At 47.3% G+C, this 26,571-nt stretch overlaps 1 protein-coding gene across 4 annotated transcripts in view; it reads right to left on the bottom strand.

The window, feature by feature from the left end:
- CACNA2D3 (calcium voltage-gated channel auxiliary subunit alpha2delta 3) overlaps positions 1–26,571 on the bottom strand; it is an 866,452-nt gene that overhangs the window by 194,888 nt on the left and 644,993 nt on the right. For 3 of the 4 annotated variants that reach the window (XM_045493219.1, XM_045493218.1, XM_045493221.1), the window contains 2 exons: positions 25,641–25,721; positions 15,962–16,036 (listed from right to left, as the gene is read on the bottom strand). The exons of the other annotated variant lie outside the window; for it this stretch is intronic. In XM_045493219.1, the coding sequence (XP_045349175.1) occupies positions 15,962–16,036; positions 25,641–25,721 (156 nt within the window). The remainder of the gene's footprint in view (positions 1–15,961; positions 16,037–25,640; positions 25,722–26,571) is intronic. 4 annotated transcript variants of the gene reach the window in all.

Genomic DNA, 26,571 nt, shown 5'->3' with positions numbered 1-26,571 from the left:
TATCTTTTCCTTGTCTTTTGAAATAGAGTCATGTCTCTCCATCCCTCTTGCCATCAAGTTTCAACCACCATGATACCCACCCACCTTGATGAAGGTGAGTGTCTTCTAAGCCTTTCTGCATGGAATTTACCTCTCTAGTCCATGCTCCAGGGTCCAGATGCCAGAAGGGAAGATTCTTCTGCAACCCAAATCACCACTTGGCCCAGAATCCTCATGGCTCCCCATGCCCTCTAGGATGATGTCCAATGTGCGGGAGTGCCACAGTCCCCATCACTCTGTCTCTGTTTGCTGCTCTGACCTCTCTCTCTCTGTACTTCTTGCCTGTCTCTCTATGACTCCCCAGCTAGACTGAGCTGACTGCTGTGTCATTATCATCCTTGCCTCCAGGCTCTGTATCAACCACTCTGTTTCCAACAGCCTTCACCCCAACTCAACATCCAGTGGCTCCTCAGGACTTGACAGAGACATCAGCTCATCTGGGAAGTCTAGTGCAGAGTTGGTTCAAGTCCTTCCTGTGTTCTCCTGAGCCTCCTGTGGTCTCTCTGTCCACACCTATCACATCTCCCCAACTAGGTCCCAAGGTCTCCAGGAAAGAGGCTATTTCTCATTCAAGATTGAACCTGCAATGCCCAGGAGAGTGCCTGGCAGAAGAGATTCACCATGAATATTTGAATATTTGAATGATGAAGAGAGTCAATGAACAAATTAGGATGTGAATATAAGCGAATATACTTAATGAACACATGTAGAACCCACAGTACGTGTCTGGCCAGTTCTAGACCTTTTGTGAACATGAACTCATTTAATCCTCAAAACACTCTCAGATAGTAGGCACTATTTTTGTACTCATTTTGTGTCACAGGAAAACGGAGGCCAGGGAGGTTGAGCAACTTGTCCAAGGCCACACAGCTGGCAGATGAGGCTGAGGCTGACCCTCGCCTCAGAGACGGCTCTGCCCCACGGACAAACATGTACCTGAGGCTGCTGTCTGGTGCCTGCCTGAGATGTGTCCTGTGACAGCACAACAGAAGGACGATGATGGCAAGGTGACCTGAGATCACAATCAACCAGCTCCCTGCCATTCTACACGGAGCAGAGCTGAGCTTCAAACAAATTATTAACACTCAAAGGAATCTTTCCATTAAATATATATGAATGTACTGTTCATATTTGTGTTTGAACCTGGATGCAATGGCCTCCATGGAAGGAGCATCCCAGCTGTATGACTCTCAAGCCTGCCCCAGTACTAGGGAGTCAGGTAAATGCTTGCACCTGCCCCACTTACTCCCAAACCCTCCTCCTGGAATGCAGATAGAACTTTAGAAACTCCAGGTGAGACTTTTGGTGAGAATCAAGCATTTGGCTCCTTGGGTTTTTGATTTGATTTGGAGTACTCAGTGTGTGTGTCTTCCCTCTAGATGATGTTCTAGACTTGACTCTGGCAAAGTACACCCGCAGGCCTGCCTAGGGTGAACTGTGTGCCTCTGTCAGTCAGACTTTGGTTTTCTAGTCACGGGGTCCAAATGGGGGAAGCCTCTGTGGCTACGGTAAGTGGAAATGGCCAGTGTCTCCTTGACTTGCTCCTCAGGGGGTCTCTGCCCTTCTGAGAGGAGAGACAGGCACAGAAAGCCTCACATTTCAAACCTGAACCCAGAGCTTCCTGGGTTGAGGCTGGCAGGCTAGCCACTCATTTGGGATTTCTGGCTCTGGCAAGCTGCATGAGTACCCAACCTTGTGAAAGTCCCAGCTATGGGCTAAAGAAATTCCAACTATTGGGTGCCATTCTACTATGCCATCATCTACTGGGGGGCTCACTGGGGCAACAACAGGGGTAGATCCCATCCCAAGGAGAAAGGGGCAGTGAGGTTGAGAAGGGTTTGAAGCAAGAGCCCTACCTGGCTTGGCCAAACTACTTTCTTGCCCAACTGTATTAGTGTTCCCCCTCACCCTGCAAACACCCACAAAGGATGTGGAAGTGGCACCCCGGAAGTGTGTTCAGAGATACAATGATGTGCGATGGTCAGTCCAGCGGTGGTGGGCATTATTAAATTATGGTGCCCAAAAGCCCATGGTGTCAACTGTTTTATTTGCATTCTTTGGGTCTTATCATTTAAGATCATGTAAAAATGACAGCTGCTTATAATTATTTGGAGGTTGGAGCTGCAATAATTAAAACCATCTGCCTTTATCTTACCGCTACCAAACTTAACCCCGAGAGGTTGGGTCTACTGAACTTCAAAGAGGGAAGTAAGAAATAAAAGAAAACTCCGCACATTACTAACAAATTTCTTGTGATTCATTTAAATGTATAACCAGTTATTCCAACAGCCTTCAAACCTTTAATTATCTTTTAAATATATATAATTTGGGACTGCTAATTAGATAGCAATTTAATGCTCTCATGGGGATTCAGATGCAGTGTCTTTCTAAAATGTAAACTCTGGGAGGAATAATCATTGGCATTCAAATGATTGAATTCTTCAGTTATTCAAATGAGTGTGGGTATTTTCACCGTTGGAATCATTTGAATATTCTGCTGTCGGCCCAGCTGTAGGATTTAAGGGACTCCTCGAAGAGCAGGGAATAAGGCTAGGCTTTCTCCCTGTCCAAGTCCAGCCCTCTGGAGAGAAACCAGCCGGGCTCCTTGGGAAAAGCCTAACAACACTCAAACAGCTCAGTTAAGGCTCCTCTGAGATACAGATGGTTCTGTTTTCCTATTTTAAGGAGGAGCAAACTTTCCGGGAATTTACAGTTATGAAAGCTTTAATGCTTGCTTTGAGGCGCTCTCCATGCTGGTCTGCCTGCTATTGTCTGGGCAGTTAACATTTTAATTAATAACTCCCTCCCGGCAACAGGCTGCTGCAGACGGAGGAGGTGAGGGCTTCACTCTGCCTTGAGCTTCCACTTCCTGTGTATTCCTACCCCCGTTGAGATGGTCCTTTAAATTATATAAAGATGTGCATCACATGCAGAAAAGCAATTGATCAATTGATGACACTGGGTAATGATAGAAGCCAGCTCTCCCATCTCAGACTCACAATATGGCTAGGGTTTGCATTCCTGAGCGAGGGGCTAGTAGCTAGCAGCTGAGGCTCATTTCCCCCACGAGGGGAAGGAGGTGCAGACAAATCTATAGGAATTTTTAAGAGATCATTATTCAACACATTGCATGTAATTACATTTTGATGAGCTTTTTATTGCTAATTCATCATCCAAGATGGGGCATTCTAGATATGAAATTAATCTAGTAAAACAAAGGTCAGAGTGTGTCCAGTGTAAAGAAAGGCTTTGTCCTCATCAAATCCTTTTGCCAAACAATAAAGCAGCTGAGAATGTTATCTCTAAACCAAATTCCTTTCGCCTACCCTTGATTAGTAATAGCACAAAGCCAAGGCTCCCTGGTACTTCTAAGCACAAATGTGGATTCTCCAAGTAAGCTGGTGTGATGTGAATTCATGTGCAGGAGCCCGAAATATAATGGAAAACGTGTCTGATGGCATCGTGTTAATGCAAAAGGCCATGGGGGCACACGCAAAACTGCATTCGAAGCTCTAGTCTACAGAAAATCAATTTTTCCCAAGAAATAGCAGTCCACTGGTATCCTGGCTTGAGTTCTCTCTGAAGCGGTCCCAGAGCCCTGGATTCAAGGGCAAGGTTTTTTACTTGGGAGGAGTTCTCAGGAAATACCTGTAGGGATGCGGCAAAGTGACCCAGAGACAGAGACGGGCAGGTGGCCAACACAAGGCACATCATCGAGCACGTGAGCACTGTGGGCACCCAGAGCCGAATCCCATGGCCAGGCTCCGGGAGCTGCTGTTGAAGAGCCTTCTCGAGAGAGCCCACCTGTGAGGGGCGGGGGGAGGGGGGGTGCTCACCAGTCTCTGGTGGGGGGTATGCTAACTCCCTGGCACATCTGGCTTGCTGCCTCAGAGGAGTGCACTCCGAAAGCCAGAGGAAGTCTTCAGCCAGGTGCTGGCAGCAGGACGCCAGGCTGGCATGTGTGGACATGGCAGTAACTGAGGGGACATGAGCAGAGTATTAAAGGCAAGTGCTTCACTGAGCTTCTTCCCAAGTAGGACCCTATCACTCCCCAGTGACCCAGTCACTCCCCCTTGTGCTTTGGAAGTCTGTCCTAAATCCACCCAAAGATTCCAGACTCCGACACACTCAACACGCCACACCTCAGGGTCTTTGCTGACACTCTTCCCTCAGCCTGAAAGAGCCTCCAACATCTCTGCACAGTGATTCTTTCCTCCCTCAGGGGCTCAGTGTAACAAGCCATTCCCAGGAAGGGCTCTCCCCGACCATCCAACCAAGGGAGGTGCCTCTCCCTACTTTCTGTTTTCTCAGATCCTTGTTTCTTTCGGAGAGTTTATCCGAAATGTGTAGTACTTTTTATTTATTTGTTTACTTAAGAACTTTAAAAAATGTCCATGAGATTGTAAATGGGTAATGAAGGGGAATTACGTCTGTCTCATTTTATCACTAGATCCCCAGCCTCTAATAGAGTGCCTGGCCCAGGAGTAGCGTCCAATGAATACAGGCCAGATGAAGGAGGACTGGGAGGGAGGGGGGAGAGAGGGAAAGGAGGTGGGGGAAGAAGAGAGGGCAGGGAGGGAGGGAGGAAAAGAAAAGAGAGAAGAAAGGAAGGAAGGGAAGGACCCAGAGAGAGAGGAAAGGAGGAGGGAGGAGGAGGGTGGGAAGAGCGGGGGAGGGCGGGAGGAAAGATTCACCACTCCAGCAGTGCAAGAATGAGCTTGTTATGCATCTGGTGTCTAAGGGCCCTTTGCTGCTCCCAGCTGTGCTGGACTGGATCACAGACTGTGACCTCGGGCTTATAGGCTGCAAACCGGCTCCCCACAGCCTTTTCCAGCCACCCCTTCCCTCCCACAGCTAGACACCAAGTCCTTTTATAAATTCCACTTCTTGTCAGTATTTTCACCCTGGTGCCTAATAATATAGTGTGTCATCAGTTTCCTAGATGTGAGTCTTCTCTCCCCACTTATTTACCATTGCATCTCTTCTGCGAGGTACCTCACGGGGCCGTGCATATACAAGGGTGAACAAAACACAATGTGATCAGCATTCAGGTTGCTGGCCGTGCAGATGCAGCGAGGGGCAGATGTGTCCAGATATTTCTATAATGTAGTGCTGAGACCAAACTCAAAGGCCTATGCAAGAAGCCTGGTTGGACAGGGAGAGACCTCTTTGGGGGTGGTGGGGGGGGGGCAGGGGTGCACACTGTGGGTTCCCTGAGAGCTGAGGCCAGGCCACACCCAGCAGAGGCTCCCAGACTTGGGGATTTCACTGCTGTAGCAGCTAGGCTGCTGTTGCTGTAAGCAACAGATACCCATTCTTTTTCTTTTTTCTGATTTTTTTTTAACATTTATTTATTTATTTATTTATTTATTTATTTATTTATTTATTTTTCAACGTTTATTTATTTTTGGGACAGAGAGAGACAGAGCATGAACGGGGGAGGGGCAGAGAGAGAGGGAGACACAGAATCGGAAACAGGCTCCAGGCTCTGAGCCATCAGCCCAGAGCCCGACGCGGGGCTCAAACTCGCGGACCGCGAGATCGTGACCTGGTTGAAGTCGGACGCTTAACCGACTGCGCCACCCAGGCGCCCCTTAACATTTATTTTTGAGAGAGAGAGAGAGACAGAGAGAGAGTGGGGGAGGGGCAGAGAGGGAGAGAGACACAGATTCTAAAGCAGGCTCCAGGCTCTGAGCTGTCAGCACAGAGCCCAATGCGGGGCTCGAACTCACGGATCCTGAGATCATGACCTGAGCCAAAGTCGGATGCTTCACCGACTGAGGCACCCAGGAGCCCCACCAGATACCAATTCTTAATCACTTGGGTAAAAGGGAAATTTACCAGAAGGTGTAGGGAAGCTCTTTGCTCCCACTGCATTGAGAGATAAATACATAAATGAATATGAATGAATGAATAAACAAGGAACTGACAGAGTCTCTTGTTCTTCTTTTTCCTCCTCCTTCCAACCTTCCTTCTTCCTTCTCTCTTCCTTCTTTGGCAGAGTAAAGACTGAAGAAAAACAAACCTTCAGTCTACCCTTACCTTTGTATCAGTGGGGCCCCAGCAGGAAGCACATGGCATAGTCACGCTGGCTAATTAAGGAAGGTTTAATAAAGAGGCTATTGTAACGGTGTGGGCAGGGTGTGGGAAGCTAGAAGAAATGATGCAGTCCCCCGAAGCCAGCAGTAGCGGGGACCCTTCTCCCACTCTTCCTGAAGGGACGGAGGAAAGGGCACTGTTCCCGTCCTGAGAGAGAAAGCCACAGAGACAGGGAGGCAAATGTGACTTTAGATTGGGTGCGGCCAGTCCCGGGGCCACAGGGCTGAATGTGCACTCCGACCCCACCCGCCTGTCTCTACCTCTAGTGGGTGCCCCCCAGGAGCCAAACCCCAGCCGCTGCCCAGCGCAAAAGAGCCCCCGCTGAGTTCAGTTCAGGGCAGTGTACGGGGCCGGCCGGAGGGCAGAGGCAAAGGGGGAAAGCGTCTGCAGGAGTGCCAGGAAGCTCTCCAGCCCAACTTGTATTCTGTGAGGGATCCTTATAACGCTGCTTCGCAATTAATTTTACGAAAAATGACCAGGCACATGTCATTGTCCATAGTCATCCTTTGGTTTTCCCCTGAAGACTGACCCAAATTTGCTGTCTGACCGACGGTCCTTGACCTAGGCATCAGTTATTCCCTTTGAGATGGGTACCACCGTCATGCGGGGCAGTATGAGGACTTAAGAAGGCAAGACACACGGAAGTGCTCGGCCCAGAGCCTGAGTCCTGACCCGCTAAGTAACAGCTGCATTGTTACCACCAGGTCCCTGTCTGCTCAACCCCATCTACGCCCTGAGTGTCCAAACACACACCCAGCACAGAACTTGGGGGCCCAGAGCCTGTTGAGTCCTTGAGGTCTGCACAGCTCTGCAGCTGTGCGTGTGTGTGTGGGCAGCTCCCAGCCCACAGAAATTCTGGCACCCCATGACCTGGCATAACCCCCAGGTTCTCTCCAGGTAGAAGCATCCCCCACTCGCGGCACTTCTTCCACTCAAGTGTCCAGACCAGGGCAGTTCAAACAGTGCCCTCAACAATTTCATCAAGAGGAAAGCCATGCAGGGCTCTGTTTTCCCTCTGGCCAAATGATGTATCTCAAAACAAACAGGCTTGCTACACGGGGGTCACACAGCCTTGTTCGTTTTTTCTCAGAGAACACACTCCTCTGAGCAGATACACTCACTAGGCAACCCTTAATTCTTTCTTTTCAACGAAACGGGATAGATTCAGACCAGGAAGCCGGAGTCCCTGGGCTGCGCTCTGAGAATGTGCCGCTGGCAGGGACGCCATCCACGAGGGGACCCGGCACAAGGCGGTGCCCGGGCGCCACCTACTGGGGAGTCTCCTTCAGTTCATCTGCTGCCTGAGCGGAGGGCGAGGAGGCTGAGAAGGAATTCCGGCACTTGGGAGAAAGGTTTGTTAGGCTAGGCCCCCACTTCAAACACCCTCACGGGCGACTGCATGGTTCTGAGACCAGAGAAGTCGTGTGTCTGGCCAGGCCTGAGGACAGCGGTCCTGGGGAGGGTGTGGGGTCCTGGGCTGAGTGGGGTAAAAATGTCCCCTCGGGTGGACTGTGGATACAGTTGATGTGCACGCCACCTCCTCTGGGAAGGCCTCCTGCATTTCAGGGCACCTTTCCTTGAGAAAAGCAGACACTCCCACTGTGAGCCCATAGCTCTTCTTGGCTTTCTCACTGTCGGGGAACTCTTGCTTTGTGCAGTGAGCTTCTGTGGGCAGAGACACCCTTTTACCTATTTCTAGGCCCCTACTAGCTAGCACGGTGCTTGACTCTAGGAACATCTGATGAAAGCTTGCGGGCAAGCAGGAGGGCAGAAGGAAGGACAGAAAGAGCAGAGGGCCTGACCAATCACGTGTAATTCAATTTCTGTGCCTGATGCAGGAAGGACTCGAGAAATGTCTGATGGGTGAGTATGTGGTATCTGCACTTTTCATTGATCGTGGGAAACTGGTACCCAGACATGTAATCACCAACATCATTCAAACACCATCAAAGTGACTCAACAAATAGTTACTGACCATCTTTTCCATGCAGCAGAAAAATCCCAGGAACCCATAGGGACAGGAGGGGAAAAGCTGAACACATCAACCTTTCCCACAAGTGATTAGTGATCTAAAGAAACTATAGCAGGAGACACGATGGAAAGGTGATGAAGGAAGGGTGTGGCTCCTCTGGTCCAGGAGCAGGGGTGACATCTAGATGAAGCCTGGAAGGTGAGAACAAGCCCGAACAGCCACGAGTGTATTTGGGATGAGATTCCAGGTAGAGAGAAGAGCGGGAACAAGAAGGGTTCAGAGCAGGAAGGAGCTTGGGGTGTTGGAGGAACGGACAAAAGGGCCAGAGTTTGGCCAGAACACAGGTGAGCACCGTGGGAAGCCACACAAGCTCAGGCAGAATGGGGAGGTGGAGTGAGATCTGGCAGGGTGCTGCGGTCACAGCCAGGAGTTAGGGTTTTACACTGCATGCCAATCTGAAGCCCTCCCATGACTGATGTCTCTGAAAGCAGCCCCTGACATGCAGAGTGAACAATGCCACAGTGAGCAGGCGGTGGGGACGGGCAAAACCAGGTATCCAGAGTGGAGCAGAAAGGGGACAGAAGCCCTCTGGGAGAGACAGAACGAACGGTGGCCTGACCAGGGGGTACAGACAGAGAGAAGGGGGAGGGCTTGGAGCACATTTTGGAGCCAGATCCGACAGCATGTGAGGGGGGATGGCGTGGGGAGGCCACACCCACACCCGTTGAACTAAAAAGAACCCTGAGCATTTGCACTGAGTAGGTGTGGCTGGGCAGAAGAAATGAAGGAAAATGCACTGAGGTGTTCTGGTATAAGGATTATCCACAACAATAAAACCAGGAGATGTGTGGGATGGGAGTCAGCTCTTGCATAACCGAATATCTACACAAAGATAGAGAGATCACATTTGAACTCCGCATGAACGTTTTTTGGAATGATACAGAATCTCTTCACGTGGTCCACTGCTCACGCTAGATCAGGTGGATCTGGACAGGGGTTCTAATATTAGCCCCAACTTTTAAGCTCCTATTTAAACTGGTGTTTAATATGCACCGTCTCCTTAGCATTCCACATATATTTACATGTGCCTGTAGGAATGTCCACTTGATTCTTTAGGAAAGGGCTGCAGTACAAGAATGTTTCTACTTATTAGCACATCCACATGTTGATCCACGGATTCAATGACCTTCTGCAAGGGCCCATCTATTTGTGCAATGGCAAAAGGACAAAGAAAAACGAACTGCCCAGGTGGCCACAAGAACAAAGCAGCAGGATCAACATCGAGAGTGGGACAGTCAAGGGGTGACCCAAGGGAAAGGCTGGTGAGATCAGACAGACCTCGGGCTGTGGACAGCCGGTGCCTAGGACAGCAGCACTGAATCCCAGAGAGCATGGAAAGCTTCTGTCATCGGTTGGGAAGATGACATGGCTATCTGCACAATTTGGGCTCCTTCAAGGTGACAGAACAACAGAAATGGTTGGGGCATCTGAGTATTCTGATTTAGAAAATCTGACAACTCAGGCTCAGCCAATGCGGCTCGTAACCCCCGCCCACTGGCCTGTGCTTCACAGTTCGGTTTAGGAAGTCTGCATGGCTTACGAGTGAACTCATGCGGCTGCAACTGCCAGAGCTGCATGGCCAGAGCCAGGAGCCCATCTGCCCTGGCCACCAACCTCATGCTCCTGAGTTCTGAACAGCTCCCTGCTTCCACTCTGTAGCTTGGGAGGGAGGGGCTGAGGCCACAGGGAAGGGGGCTAACTGGCCATCCACTGTTTGCACAGACCCCCAGGATGGAAGAGCCATGGGAGATGGTGGTGGTAGTGAGTTTGTTCCAACCCACCTGCAGGAAAGGGGAGGATCAACCATCCATTTTGTTGTTTTTTTTTTTTTTTTAATTTTTTTTTTTCAACGTTTATTTATTTTTGGGACAGAGAGAGACAGAGCATGAACGGGGGAGGGGCAGAGAGAGAGGGAGACACAGAATCGGAAACAGGCTCCAGGCTCTGAGCCATCAGCCCAGAGCCCGACGCGGGGCTCGAACTCACGGACCGCGAGATCGTGACCTGGCTGAAGTCGGACGCTTAACCGACTGCGCCACCCAGGCGCCCCTCAACCATCCATTTTGTGTAGAAGGGACCAAAATGTCTGGTCATACTCCAGACCTGTGCTGTCCCATACGGTAGCTTCGAGTCACACGTGGCTCTGGAGCACCTGAAATGTGGCTCGTCTACATGAGATGCTCTGAGAGTGCACAATACACATCAGATTTCAAACACTAGCATGAAAAACAATGGAAAATAATACCTTAATAATTTTTTATGGATTATCTATGGAAACTATAAGATTTCAGATATATCGGGTTGACTAAAACATGTTCTTAAACTTAATTTGACCTGTTTCTCTTTTGCTTTTTTTAGATGTGGCCACTGGAAAATTTCAAATTCCATAAGAAGCTTCTGTTTGTGGCTTGCATTATATTTTTACTAGACAGTTCTAGTCTAGACAGATTCTAACTATAATCGTCCAAAGATGAACATGTTATTCATCCATGTGGCCTCCTGGTCACTGCCACCTTCCAACCGCTCTGTCTCCCATTTCCTAAAGATCCAACCAATGGAGCAGAATTCGGCACATGTGACTTGATCTGGGCTAGGGCTCCTGGTTCTGGAACTTTCTAGTCACCTTACCACTTTATCATTGGGGCCTCAGCTTCCTGTCTGTCACATGGGGATATCTGCCTTCCCCACAGAGAACTGGAGCTCCTCAGCCTGGCACGTACAGTTATCTGCAGTCTGACTCCAGGCTGCCTTCTCTATACACCTGCCCAGGATCGTCCCCACAGACACCCTCCCTGTGAGCCTCTGGGCCTTTCCACAGCACCTACTCCTCAGTTTTCTATCAAATTAATTAATGACTGAAAGCTTTAACACATATAGAACACTTACTAGAACAATAATAGACATCAACGAATGTTAGAAAAACCCACTAAAACCCAACAACAATGATAACAAACACACAAGAATGCACTTTTTCCTAGGAGTGTCTATAGTTACTCACCCACCCAGAGTATACAATCTTATCCATCCTTTTAGATTTTTGAGTTCCTGGAGGCAGGACATGTGTTTGTAACCACCCTAAGCAGCTTGCTCGGGCCTAAAACTTAGTGGATGCCTGCAAACACCGAAGGAACGGCTGAGGGTTTCTCTCCGTCATTCCCACCTCCCGCCCCACCCACCACAACACCTAGTGGCTGATGCGATTGGCAGATTTTCTTACAGAATAGAAACCCTCTAGCATCCTTCCCCTTCTCCTGGGCTCACAGACCCAGAGCACACAGCTTTTGGCAGATGTCAACATGGTCTCCGTGGAAAGGAGTCCTAAATTTTGCGTGCCCCAGGCTTCTCTGTGGAGCCCTGCCTGTGCTGTGGCTGCTGGAAAGGAGCCTTATTTGTGTTCTTTTGGTGGTTTGACCAGGTCCACATTCCAGGCCTCCTTGGGGAAGGAAATCAACTCAGTTGACCCTTTCGTCTAAAATGTAGGGGCAGATGGATCGCTAAAATCTCAACAAAAATCAGGTCATGTCAAAGGCGGCACCTTCTCAATTTTATTCCCCTCAATGCCCTGTTGGGCAAGAGAAAAAGAGATATAGTCAGGGTTCCACATTAAAAAAAAATCCACAAATATTTGGAAAATAAAGCACAAGAAAACTAAATCTAATGTTTATTTATTTTTGAAAGAGAGAGACGGAGAGAGAGAGAGAGCAGGAGAGGGGCAGAGAGAGAGGGAGACACAGAATCTGAAGCAGGCTCCAGGCTCTGAGCTGTTAGCACAGAGCCCAACAAGGGGCATAAACCCACAAACCATGAGATCATGACCTGCGCCGAAGTCAGATGCTCAACCGATTTGAGCCCACCCAGGTGCCCCAAGAAAACTAAATCTAACAGCAACTCTGCTTTGAAAATATTTTTAACCTGAATGTTAAAGAGTGGTAAAGATCCAGAAAAAAAACTTCCAGATGTCTAAGAACTACTCAAACAGCATTCCCCAAGGTCTAACTTGAGTCCGTCTTGCTGTGGTGTTGGCCCACTCCCCACCCAGAGGGACCTGAAGACAGACACAGCAGCCCCCACTCCCACACGGGACCCAGCACACCTGGCAGCAGGTAACATCTGTTGTGTGAATGCCAGTCTATCAGAAATCACAAGGTAGCAAGGATAGAGTGGCTGAGAAACACTTGGAGAAAGACCAAGGAGAGCCCAGTTATCAACAGAAAAGTATTATTTTAGCAGTTTTGCCAATTAAACCAAAGCAAGTCTGCTGAGTGAAGGCTCCTATATCTGAGCTGTTTTTGGAGACGCTTCATGATTCACACCCAACTCACACAAGATTAAAGAAAATACTGGATAAAATCAAGCCAAGCATTAAGTTCAAGGGGAAGATTTTATTGGACAAATTAGAAAAATATTGGTATTGTGCTTCAGAGAAACCCACTTCTTTCCTCTGGCTACAGGGGCAGAAACAGCCCCCGTGGCAGATGGAGAGGGAATCGGAGTTATTTTAAGTGAGCTTGTGCCATCCTCCTGTGCTGGCCACAACCCCACGCTCACACCCACCGTGCTAATCTGGCAGCTTTGGCCAGAATCACGGAGAATGAATAAGGATTCGATTATGTGGCTGGGCTGGGGAGAGACGAGTCTGTTCCCTGCCCCAGCTAGCCAGGGTGGCTGCTGGCAGCTGGCTGTCCTTGGCCATGCAGGAGCAGTCTGAGCAGGGCAGATGTATGGCCTGGTGCAGATACCAGGTTTCCAAGGCAAGCTCACAAGTTACGTTTTTCAGAAGGACCCAAAATAAGTGGTAACGAACAGTGGCTCTGTCCAGAGTCCCTACTTCGTGCTGAGTGGGCTGGTGCTTAGAGAGAAGGTGGGAGAAAGCTTTCTGCTTCCTTTGTTGGGGTAAACAAAACTGAGACGGACAGGTCACTTGTTCATGCCAGAGCCAGTGGCATCCCATCCATGCAGACGGATGCCCAGCTAGCTTAGCTCTCATTCTGCACTTACCACAGCTCCTGGCATTATTTTTACTGCTACTTTAAAAACAAACAACAACCACAAACTTTAGTCTCCTCACCTGGTAGGGCTCACAGAGAACCTCATAGTAAGATTGTTGTCTACCTGCCTTCCGGAGCTGGCCTTGAAAACAGAGTCTGTGTGTGTGTGTGTGTGTGTGTGTGTGTGTGTGCGCGCGCGCGTGCGCGCGATCCCTCGCCAATGTTTCTCATGACAGTCTGAAGCAACTGAATAATCAAAAAGGGTCCTTTAGATCCTCCTAAGCATCCACCACCACCACCACATTCTCCCAATCTTTCTAGGAGCTGAGCACAGATCGATAGAGCCCATATAATATAAATAGGATGTGGGTATAACCATCACTGTCCCCACCATGTCCCAGGGCCAGCTTTGTCACCCAAGGCTTTTGCATGCATTATCCCATTTACTCTGACAACAAAGCTGTGATACATACATTATGGTTATGGCAGGATTACAAGAGAAGATGAAGCTCAGAGAGGCTGTGTGACTTAGTCCAAACCACACAGCTAGGATGTAGCAGCACAAGAGTCAAGGGGAACCTGAGAGTTGCTAAATTTGAGTTCCTCCCACTTCACTGCCGTCTTTTGCCCAGGAAGAAAATGCAAAACTCGAGGCAGAGTCAACATCCACTAATCGATCACATTCAGATGGATGAGTTCAGATAATCCTCAACGGCTGGCATTACTCCAAACCTCTTCTAAGTATCCCAGGGCCTCAGGGTCAGAGATAGATAAATGGCTTGGCCATTCCTTATGTTCTCATCATGGATCAGTTGCAAAACCATTCATCTGGTTTGGATTTTCACAAGTGAGATGCTGGGGCATTTGCTTGGGCCATCCTGCTTATGGGAACTTGACCTTGGCTATCACTTCTGGTGAAACCATTCAATACAGTGTCTCAGCAGTGACAAGAACAGAAATGATTTGTATCTGTGAGCATTTGCACTGTCACGGGCTGATCAGTGCTGACTGGTTGCCCTGCGTTTCTAAGAGCGTTTTGGCTGCCTTCTCAGTGGCCACAGCTCTGGAAAGTGCATCAGATGTACTATTTGCAGGCAAACTGTTTGCTGCATGACCAGGGGATATAAAAGACCAGGAAGGCATTGTGAGTCAACTGTGCTTATGGGAGCTGCTCATTGCCATTGCTGCAGAGGGAGAGAAGTTACCTTGGTGACTTCTGACGTCTGGTTCCATTTCATCCCTTTTTAGAAAGCTGATAAATAGGAAGCCAATTCATTCATTGGCAGAGGATCCAGGTTTGATTGTTTTATTGACTCTGCCCCACTCCAGTTGGAATAAATAAGCACGAGGAGCCCATACTCAACCACAAACACGTAACTCCTACCACCCCAACAGACAGCCCTGAGTGGCTTGGAAATGGGTAACGGGCAAAGCATTTTAGACTTAGCTATATTTTAAATATCCTTAAATTAGTAAGTTTCCCAATCAGACTTTTCAGTAATTCTGAGTTCCATTTGGAATTAGCTGACCAGTTAATCCTTTTCTGATAAAAAGTTTGTTGAAATCATATTTAATTACTGAACTTATTACCATAAATCCCATCTTAAAGCATGCATATGGGATCCACATGATATGGCCAGAACTCCATTAATACCAGGGAGATTAGAGCAAAGTTGGATGATGATGCCATTCAAATATGAGCTCTTTCCAGTCAATGATCCACGCGAGAAACAAACCGATCCCCGTGATGCTGCACTGACAAACATTTGCATGGCAGGCAGTGCCGCTATCTGCTGAGCACGATGAAAGAAAAAAAGGACGTGTGCAGTGGCTGGGTGCAAGCAAATGCATGTGTATGTTGCTGGAGAAAACCACCTACACCTTCTTATCTTTCAAAAGCAGAGTTTACAATATTGCCCTTTATGATTTTACATCTTTTGTAAAATTAGCTAAATACACTCAAACCCAAAGGGTTGCCCTTTCATCACGTTGCATCTGGTCCAGGGACAATGAACACACTCTTTGCCACTGCCCCTCCAGAGTCCATAGGGGATACTGCCAATGGACTGGGGCCTCCCACCAGACGAGCCTGGCTGCCCTTCGGACTCCTCCTCAACACAATGGTCCAGGCAGCCTCTCCCCGGGGATTAGGGTGGACAACGACACCATGGGCTGTGCTGGATGAGGTCGGACCTCACTCACTTCAGAAAGAAAACAACGGTTCACACATCCAGTCACCAAACAATGCAACTGGATATGGCTTAGGCGGGGAATGGGAGAAAATCTCAACTGCTCCAATTAAACAAAAAAGGTATTGTTGAATACCTTCAACACAGGAGGCACTGAGCTTAGGCCATGTGATTTGGGGGCAAATCCCACCGTAATGAATTTCTAGAGATCCTGGGTCTAATTTGTTGTGTCCAATGTAACGTGCATTAAGTGCATCTGGCTGGAGTGAGAGGGAACATTTGTTATATAAAGGGATCCATTATGATGGGGTTTGGGCTGTCCAGAGTTAAAACTTTTTCCATGTGTTAGCAGGTGTGAAATAAATAAATAAATGCACTTATTTATTTATTTATTTATATATAAAAGAATGATCATAAATATATTTATCCTACATTACTAATGTATTATGCGTCAAAAAAAAACTAGTTATAACCTATTAAAACAACCTTTAGGAGACCGTGCTATAAATTGAACTTTTAAGGTAAACACCACTGCAAAGTGTCATCACTGTAGAAGTGAAGAAAATCTTTTAAAATCATAAGAGGAGAAACACAGAAATAGGTACTTCTCTTACCAGTGGTCTGAGTTCTGGATGCGTCAGGATATATCCATTATTTGTGATCGCAAAGGCATAACCGTGAATCCCTAACTGTAAGAAGTGAGAAAGAAACCTTCATTAGCTGGCTCCCTGGTGAATTCACAAAGCATAAAGCAGCCCGGCATTTAGTAATTTACAGCTTAAACTTGGCATTCATAACCCTTATCAGCACAATATTTCATTAAAATGAATGCAAGGCGCTGATCCTTGACATTTGGTAGAAATGAAGACCTGTCACAGGATAAGCTCAGCAAATAGCACAATTTAAAATGTCATATCCTCATGTTGGCATCCAAAGGCCTTACTTTGATTTATTTAAAACAAAAATAACTCCTTTTTTTTTTTTTTTTTTTTTTTTGTACAGAAAGTAGCTGACGTTTCTGGTAGGACCCTCTGTCGAAGCAAACAGAGTTTTATCAGCCTGGGCGTCTTCCGCCTCTTGATAAGGAAAGGAAAGAGGAGGCCCCATCTGATGCACATCTCGACTTGCTACAAGTCAACACCCATGGGGCCACCTCGAGCATGCCCCGAGGGAGTCCTCTTCCATAAATCTTCAGGGAGAAAGTGTCCCCACCAGCCTATCCAGGAGCCTGCCAACTCCTTTTACATCCTTTCGTCTTTAAATTTCGAGGCTGCCAAGCTTTTCCATGCATGCTTCCATCGACACAAAGCCTGGGTAATTTTCTATGCAGAGCCTCACTTAATTTATGTTTTCTGACCAAATGGGACTATGAGAAATAGTTTGAGAGCAATGAAATGTTTTATTAGCTTTAAAAAGTATGTAATCAAATTTAACACTGCACTTATTTAAATAATAATCCCGGCTTTTTGACAATATTTCTATTACACAGTTGACTGCACCCATTGGCTACAATAAACTTACCTACAAATCATTCATGTATTAAAATGGCCCCTGGCATAAAACCCATACTGATCTCTCTCTCTGAAGAAAGAAAACGTAGCCCACTTTTGCCAGAGCAGTGAAAGGAGAGAGGAAAAAATATCCTCTATTTTTTTTTCCGACAAGTTATTTCATAGTTCTGAGCACTCATTGTTACCTTTCTTTCAAATTCTCTGCCGCTCACATTCTTGAATATGATACTATTAAACGATCCAGACAACACAGTTTACAAACCAGGAATGACCCTGTCTGCTTGTTAGCTTAACGTCAAGGTGATGTGGAATTAACTTCAGAGAATTTAACACCGACAATTAAAAGTTTCCCTTGCATTACATAAAGCAAATATGCACGTGGTAGTCAAGGGCAACAGACATTTTCTCCTGGAGTTACCTTGCACAGCAAGTCTTAATAAGATTCTACAAGACTTTAATGATAAAGTATATTTCATTATGCTGTGAAAGATAAACCAGAGATTTCCTACCCTTTGAGATGTATATTGTCCCTTTTATCTTGTCTCTTGGAAAAATGTCAGACACAGTCAACACTGCATTAATTACCATTATTATGTCTCAGTGTAATACAGACTGAAGGGGTCAAAAAGGACTCAGAGAGTTTGACTTTTTCCATTTAAAGGCAAAGTGGTATTTGATGGGAAATTCAAATTCAAAATTCGACCAAACAAGTGGTATTTTATAGTCCACTAATACATTCAGTGCCTTCTAACGTACATTACTTTAGTTCTCTGTTTGCTTGTAAGAGGTGATACTCAGAAGAAGGTAGAACTCCTTGTATGTGCTCTCTTAATGGTCTTTACTTTTCTCGGATAGTATTAATCAAAATTACAATAATTATTTGTGAGGCTGATCGTAAGGAATCAAGACATCCGTCAAGCAAGACCTTTGATTATTTAACGCCTGCCTCCCTACCTGAATACAGGTTCCATGACGGCCAAGGTCAAACCATGTGGCCAAACTGGTGGTTGGGATGGAGGGATGAGGAGCAGGGAAAGGAGAAAGAGGAAAAGGAGAAAGCGGGAAACAATGAAGGGAACTGACTGGAGCACAGATCACACAGAGCCGACCTTCTCACCCAGGGCCCTCCCCCATCAACCAGCTGCCCTCTCTGCCTCCTCCTTGCCCGTGGGTGCCCACTTACCGGAATCTGCCTTTGCGGTGCCCATGCCTCCCACCGAGATGCCACCAGAACAGAACTCCCTTCTCTACCGTAGCCAGTGGCCTCCCGACTGCTGGCCATGCCCTAGAGAAAGCTCTCTTGAATCTTCCCAGTTGTAGGACCTGACCACACTCCCTCCCGACACTCTGTATTCCTCGCCCCATATACCCAGCTATCCTCCTTTTCATAGGATCCTCATCCTCTGTCCACCCTCAAGCACACTTTTCCCCACAGATTTCCAACCCCAGGGCCCCTTGTCTGCTTTAGCTCTCTCCCCACTGGCAGATCCAAGTATCCAACTGTGTGTTGGGCATCTCTACCTGGACATCCCCCAAGTACCTCAGAGTCACCCAGCCCAACACGGTGTTCTTTTCTGCTCCCCTCTGTGGGGGCACCACCCATCCACCTGGACTCCTAAGTTAGAAACTGGAGCATCAGCCTTAGACTTCTTTATTTCTTTCATCCCCAACTCCTTGATCCAAGTAATCACTAATTTTTCTTGTAGAAATTACTCATATTCAGGGCTGCTTCCCTACCCCACCATCCACGTAGGTTTAATGTGACAGACTTCCACAATGGTCCTAACTGTTCTTCCTGCCTCAAACAGAGGCCCCAACAAAGCCATGCTCCAGACTGCTCAAAGTCAAAAGTAACGCCGACCCTGTAGCTCCCCTGTGTAAAACCCACTAAGGACCTCTTGGGGCCGGGCCCCTACCTAAGTACCCATCTCTACCTCCTTCTACTCATTGTCTCTTAGGGCGCATGGCACTGACAGTTTTCTCTTCCACCCACACCTTTGCTCGTACATGCCAGCTGTCCAGAGCACCTGTCCTTCCCATCTCCCCCAGCTAATGCTCACCCACGCTGCAAGCCCAGCATCAGGATCACGTCCTATAAGAAGTCTCTCCTGACTCTCCCCATTGTACCCTCCTTTCCATACCATGTTTCCATAAACCCTGAGAATCTTCCCATTACTCCCTTCATCCTAATGCATGAATATGGGACACCAGCTTTTTCTGCCTCTCAGCCCCTAGCTGGTTCTTTCTCTCCTCTGCCTTGTTCTAAAGGCCGTCCCCTGACCCCCATTATGATGGGCCCTTTGTGGGGATGGACCATCTCACTCATCCTGGACTTCTACAGCCCCTAGCATAACATCTGGCACATGGCAGGTGCTCGAGTTGAGGTTCACACGTATTTAAGACATTTAGAGCTTTTTTTTTTTTTCAACGTTTATTTATTTTTGGGACAGAGAGAGACAGAGCATGAACGGGGGAGGGGCAGAGAGAGAGGGAGACACAGAATCTGAAACAGGCTCCAGGCTCTGAGCCATCAGCCCAGAGCCCGACGCGGGGCTCGAACTCACGGACTGCGAGATCGTGGCCTGGCTGAAGTCGGACGCTTAACCGACTGCGCCACCCAGGCGCCCCAAGACATTTAGAGCTTTACCGAAACGTCTAGTTCATCTTTAAAGTTTGAACTAAAGTAGATAATAAAAATGAGCCGAAAAGGGGAAGCTGATGTGCCATGGCAGGTGCAGTTCAGTCTTTTGCAAGGCTGTACCTGAGAAAGTCTTCCTGACATTCAGAAACTATCTGGTGAAAATCCTTCTCAGGTGGGTGGCATGTGGCTATAACCTAATGGAGATGTAAGAAAAGAAATCCTAGGTAAGCCTCAAAACACATTCTGTGGATGAACTTCTCAGAAAACCAAAAGCTTATAGTTAAGACAATGTCCAAGCTTTGTTGCTGGCCACGCATCAGTATCCCGATGAAATCTCTAGTTTTTGTCTCCTCTGAAATAGAACTAGTCTTCCTGTCCGTTCTCATGTGCAGTCCCAGAGAGTAGTAGGAACGAATCAGACACAAGGCCTTCCAGTACGTGGGGCTGCCAAAGGGCCCTCGTCCTGAAACATGCTCTCCTGGAGGCCAGGAGCCTCGTGGTTCAGCACCCCAGGGAGCGAGGTGCTTCCCTTCCAAGTGCACAGACTTTGGGCTAATGAAGTGAACCCAATTATAAAATGGCTCATTATGTTAACAGAGGCTGTGGTGTCTGGAAGTTATTGCTGGGGTGTCTGGAATTCTTAATAAAAATTACAGGAAGTCTGATTGCTTGTGGGAAAATCTATGAAGCTAAGGGAAAAGAAAGAATTCTATCTTCTGGGAAAACCCCAAGAGCCAAGAGCTGACTCATCTTTACAAGGTGTTAATCAGGAGGAAAAGGTGTGAGCCACACTCTGCTCCCTGGAGCTCTCCTCTCTTGGATGAGAGAAGCCTGTTCGGCTGTGGCTGTCCCTGGCTGACGTACCTCCTTTTCCCAAGGCTCTTTGTGGGAACCAGAGAAGGGACAACCTAGGTTAAGGCATGTCATACCTGTGTCTCCCGTTCCCAGGGGTCAGGCTGGGAAATAGGAGTGAAATAGAAGTACCTGTATTTCAGGCCCTGTGGTTAATGTTCTGTAGCTGATCTTCCTCTAATCTATTGTTCTATTTCATTTCATTTATCTTTAATTAGCTGAGTTATGTTGAGAAAGTTATTGTAAGTATCCTCAATTAACAATGGGGCCAAGTGGTACCCACTTCAGGGAACGATAGTAAGGATTCAATGGGAATAGTGCATATAAAGCCCTTTTACCATACCAAACACACAGTAAAAGGCTCAATGAATGTTTTATTGTCTTATTTTATTCCAACTATTATATTATTTTTAGTATTTTAACTATCATTTCAACTACTGCTATTATTACTGCCCTTTATTGTTCCTAATGGTTTTAGGGCAATGTGGCTAAAATCACGGCTTGCTAGCTGTGAGACTTGGCAAGCTACTTAAGCTTTATGTGCCTCAGTTTCTTTAGCTATAAAAGGGGGGTAATGGCAAGGTCTACCTATTAGAAGGGAGATGATGCTATAAAGAGCTCAGCACATTGTCTGGTAGAGGAAACTGTGAGGAGAAATTGAGGCACAGGGTCATCATTATTACCTATTATGTTCATACTGTCTTGATTGTTGGGCATCTATCAAGCAGTGGCCCTGTACTTGAGTTTCTACATCTTCTCATATGAAATAAGATGGCTTAGTCAGTTAAGCATCTGACTTCGGCTCAGGTCACGATCTCGCGGTTTTGTGAGTTTGAGCGCTGTGTCAGGCTCTGCACTGGCAGCATGAAGCCTGCTTGGGATCCTCTCTCTGTCCCTTTCTCTGCCCCTCTCCCACTCGTGCTTTTTCTGTCTCAAAGTAAATACATAAACCTTAAAAAATAAAAAAAAAAAAAAGAGGTGTAAGAAATGTTTGCAAACATTCTGTAAAGGTGGGATGCCCTTCCTTAAACACTGAGCCATAAATTCTGGGCATCTGGGTTTTGGGGTTTCAATAAAAGTAAGGTCCACTATCTCTCAGCGCCTCAAATCCCTCCCTCATTCCTGTGGCTTTCTGTCTCTGGGGGAGCTACACAGTTTTCAACACTTGATTATGTGGGTTTCGATCAACCAGCTGTCCTATCATGCCTCTGGAAACCTAACTCCAACCATAAAAACTTTGGTGGTGGATGAAGCTGGTCGTCAGTGGCCCAGGGTGGCAGGAGGACAAAGGGCCTTTGTCATCTCAGTAAAGCCAAGCAGGAGTGTTCTTTTGCTAAGGAGGCCCCCTTTTGTGAACCTGAACACCTGATTTTAGCTCAGAGTTCATTTCCTCTTGTTGTGAAGGTGACTTTCTAATTTTATGAGCTAAATGGCATCAGCATATGGGAACAGACATGACTTCCTTGTTCAAAGAAATTTCCTCTTCTAGGAATGGAGCAGGTGCCAAGGACAAGACAGACAGTGCTGGAAAGAGTCAGACCCTCCAGTCTGGGGGAGCACAGGATATGGGCTTATGCATGGTGGCTATGGTGCTGGTGCCCATGCTGAGAGGAACCCAGAAGGCAGGAGTGAGGCAGGGGCATCCATCATCCCAGGCTGAACAATACCCACGGTCCTCACTCCTCAGCTGCCTGTCATCTTCCCATGCACGACTTTGCTTTCTTAAAAACAAAACAAAACCCAGAGTGTGGGTTATTTATTTTATGTGGCATGTAGAGCTGGTATGGAACTTACTAGGCCAGGATCACTAGAGAGAGCCAGCCCTTTCAAAATTTCTTCCATCATTCCAATTTATCAAAGAGAGTTGCCACTTAGTATATCTTTAACACTTGCCTTTCATACTACCTTAAAAGAGAAAGAACAGATCTCAAGTTCAGAACCCTATATTATCAAGCAATCATTTAATGCTATTTTTTAATTAAAAAAATTTTTGTAACATTTATTCATTTTTGAAGGACAGAGAGAGACAGAGCACAGGCAGAGGAGGGGTAGAGAGAGGAGACACAGAATCCGAAGGAGGTTCTAGGCTCTGAGCTGTCAGCACAGAGCCCAATGTGGGGCTCGAGCCCAAGAACCATGAGATCATGACCTGAGCCAAAGTCAGACACTCAACCGATTGAGCCACCCAGGCGCCCCTATTTTCTTTTTTTTACAATTCTTTAATATTGGCCAATGACACTTTGTTCTTTGCAAATGGTATTTCCCTTTACAATTTACTTAAGTGAGGAAAGTTTTGAGTTGATGTACAAATGGACTGTTACGTAAATAATGGTGTAGATGGTATATGAACAAGGCAACAAATCATGAAGTATTACATGAATGGCTTAGATCTGCCCGAAGCGCATGGGTCTAGGAGTGACACAGACCTGGTTCAAATCACATTCACCGCTTCCTGCTCAGGTGGCCCGAGCTCTGTGAACAGAAGCCCTATGAACCCGAGTTTCCTTATGAGAAGAATGGATACAACAGCACTGCACTCATCTGAGGGGCATTTGGTGTCATGATGTGGGTAATGCACTTTGGACAGTGCTGAGTACTTGGCAAATGTTATCTGCTAATATTATACCATGAGACTCCCTGCCTGGTACCACAAATGGTGTTTTAAACAGCCATTTTATGCATATCTCACTTTGCATCCAACCCTCTGAGGGATGACATGATCATTTTGGCTGCAGTCATCTGCTCAGCTGATTTTCTGGGACAAGAGTTTACTGTGATGCCTGGTGACTGGCTGAGCCATTGGCTTGCTCTTACCCTGACCCTCTGTCAAAAGGTAAGGCTGTCCTTGTTGTCAACTGCCTACAGCACATGACCTCATATCATAAACTTTTCCTCAGGTCTTTTAAAATTCTTGGAAAACCCCGCTGTTAAAAGTGGCAGAGGATCCCAGAGTATGCTCAGCTCGTCATTCAGTTAAACCATCGTTTTGTTGGCATTCCATTTTAGCAAAGGTCCAATGGATGTGAAGCCCATAGTTGCCTGAACCTGGCATGGGAAAGATATGAACAGTATTATGCTGACAGCATCCCACATGAAACAGGGCCAGGAGGCCAGGAGTCATTCCCATCACCTTGACCACTGTGTTACCATTGTTCCTAGTTAACAATAATGGTCAATGCTTCACGCAAGTCTATGAACAGGTTGTATTGTTATCACTGGACAGAAGAACTAAGGATTTGAGAGACATGTCCACCCAGAACTCCTCAGGGATGGTGCTGGGACTCCAGTGTATCTGCCTCCAGAGCACTAACCACTGCCTTCCTCCTACTAAGGTCCAAGAAGATCTCTGGGCCCCTCACAAGTGTGGCTAGGCTAGGAATGGACCCTAGTGAGAAGCTCAGCATGTCAGAAGAAGGTGGTAAGGAAGGGGGACTGTTAGCCAGTTAGCAATCTCAGACTCCTGGCCCAAAGGAGCTTGCCTCCCTCCATACTGGGGCAAAGGGAGCTCTTGTCAATCTACGAGTGGGCCAAAGTAGAGACAGGCAAGGCAGTCTGCTTGGTGCTGGGGAAGAGGGGACGGGTGTGGTTTCCATCCTCGTGCAGTTAGGGGAACCGTGTCGGTCCAAGGGACGCCTCTCAGGACTGGGAGTGGGGCCGCTCTCTGTCCCCTCCTGCACTCCCACGCCTATGCACACACCAAGATAGCTCTTGGGCAGTTCCAAACGCATGGCTGTGGTGGGGCTTGAGGGGACTTTCATCTCAGCACCTTTACATTTGCTTCTCTGTAGAACTGCCGCCAGAGAACAAGTGAGAATTTTCTATATGGGGTTCAAGGACTGTCTGGGCCATCTTTTTCAAAGGTCATGTCAGTCCCTGGCTCACTTGTGTATCAGAAAAATATAATGATCACATCTCAACTTACGACTTCACACGTGACTGTTCAGGCTGGGGTCAGAGGAACTCATTAAGAAAATCAGCAAGTCCACTTAATGAAAAAGTACCCATGTTGCTCAGTACCCGTGCAGGAGGTTTAAGGACAGGGCAATGCCACTTGATAGTGGCAAGCAAAGGCTGAATTAGGAAAACACTGTTGTACAGGAAGTGGGGTGTGGAGCTTGGCTGTATCGGAAACCAGGCCCCTGGTAGGTCTATTGCTCTGATTTCACTAACGTGCTGATTTAACCACAGCAATATACCTGGAGCAGCCAGGGAACATAAGCAACAGTTGGTGTCATCCTCAGGGACCCCGAGATGGCTACTGCCACTAGTCACCTTCTTGGTGACTGCCCGCCCTCTGTAATCAGCCCAGGTGGCAGTGCCGTTCACCAGCTTTGGGTGGGTGCTTGTGCCGTGCTGGCCTGCCCCAGACACAGCAGACTCTGGTTTGCAGCTGGCTGGGAGGTCACTCTGGATGGAGCTGGGAGGCCTGTCATGGAGACAGGGGTAGGTCTAGCTGAGGGTGGCACTGTGATGGCCCATGAGAGGCCCTCTGTTCCCAAATGTAGAAGCACTAAGTAAACTGAAGAAATAGTGCCTGTAATAGAGTGCTAGGAGGTGCAGTGTGGGCTGGACAAAGGGGCAAGCATGGCCCACACCCTCATCCCAATGCAGGGCTGGCCTCTCATGTGGAGTGGAGTTCTGGCATTTCCACCCCAATCCTGAGTCCCTTCCATCTGAGCTCCTCCACTGCCCATGCCTTACAATGCTCTTATGCTGGTCTGCACTCCCAAAACAGTGGCTCACCAAGGTTTGCTGTGTCCTCTTTGCTCCAAAATTACCTACTCCACTCCCTTAGTTACCCCCAGAGTCAAGAAAAAGTAACTTATAATTTTCTTAGTGCCATGGATTTTAATTTAGCATTAAGAGCATTAATTTGCATGTACACCATCGCCTTCCAGGATAGAGGGTATGTGTATGCAAAAGCGTCAGAGACCATTTTCCTTTGTGCCCCATTGGGTTCCTGCTAAGAAGTAACATATTTTAGAGGGGTCTCAGATTAGGGCGAGTTAGAACTGGTTTAGAGGACCATCAGAGATGTAGGACCCGTGTAGACCCATATAAACATATAGACTTCCATGGACCCACACAAACCTGGGTAGCATGTGTAGGCCTAATCAGATCTGCGTGAGCTGTTACTGTTCTTACCAAAAAAAAAAAAAAAAAAAAAAAAAAAAGCCTACCAGAAAGAGAGTAGAGGGGCCTCTTATTTGATGTTTCATTACCACTATGGCAGGTTGTGAAATTATCTTGGACACTTGGCCCTTGACTATGAATTAGGTGATGCATTACCTTGTATTTGGGGATGGTCTTCAGAAGCTCTTTCACTGGAACATCTGTGCCAACCACACCCAGAAGAATGCCCTTTGATCTCTGTTGGAAAGCAAACATTAAGCAATAACAACAATAGTAAGTTACTTTGGTAGAAGGAATAGAACCTAGTGAGAAGCCACACACCATAGATCACCGTCTAGTACCTTCTGTAAGCTTCTAGAAATCAAGGATTAACCCAGATCTCTACAAGGCCCCTCTTCTACCCGCCCACCCACCCCCCCTCCATATTGCTAGACAAGAATGGTAGCTTCTCAGGCCAAACACTCATTACCATACTTCTCAATACACGCCTATACCAGGATGCCCTAATAGCCATCTCTTCTCGCTCCTGAAAATTCAAAATTAATGTGAAGTAGCACAAAAGTTTCAGCAACTAAGGACTGTGACCATTAACCAGTTTATTTTAGGGGAGCTTTCTACAGGAAAGACTTAGCATGTTAACCGCTTTCTCAATTTACACTGCCATCTGGTGCCCAGAGGAAAGAGATAATAACCCTCACATTTGTAGCTGTGTATTGGCACCAAGGACCAAGGTGAAGGAACGGGCCCCCAGGACGGGTCCTCGTTTCCAAAGTCAGTGTGATGCATTGAAACTGTCCAGGTCAGAAAGACCTTCTGGAAGAAGAGACACATTGCTACTGTCTATTCTTTCCCCCCCAGTTCAAGTCCACCTGGAACCTCAGAATTTGACCCTTTCTAGAAATAGGGTGTCATTGCTCTGAGGTGAAATCATCCTGGATTTAGGATGAGCCCTGTATCCAGTGACTGGTGTCCTTATAAGAGGACGGAGAGACCCACGAGAGGAGGAGGTCACATGGAGATGTAGGCAGAGCTTCCACAAACAAAGGAATATCCAGGCGCTGGAAGGATCTTCCTTTAGAGCCTTCCA

Source organism: Leopardus geoffroyi, chromosome A2 (assembly GCF_018350155.1).
Source record: "Leopardus geoffroyi isolate Oge1 chromosome A2, O.geoffroyi_Oge1_pat1.0, whole genome shotgun sequence".
NCBI lineage: Eukaryota > Metazoa > Chordata > Mammalia > Carnivora > Felidae > Leopardus > Leopardus geoffroyi.
Note: the sequence above shows the minus strand (reverse complement) of the source record. Positions and strands in the feature narration are given on the sequence as shown.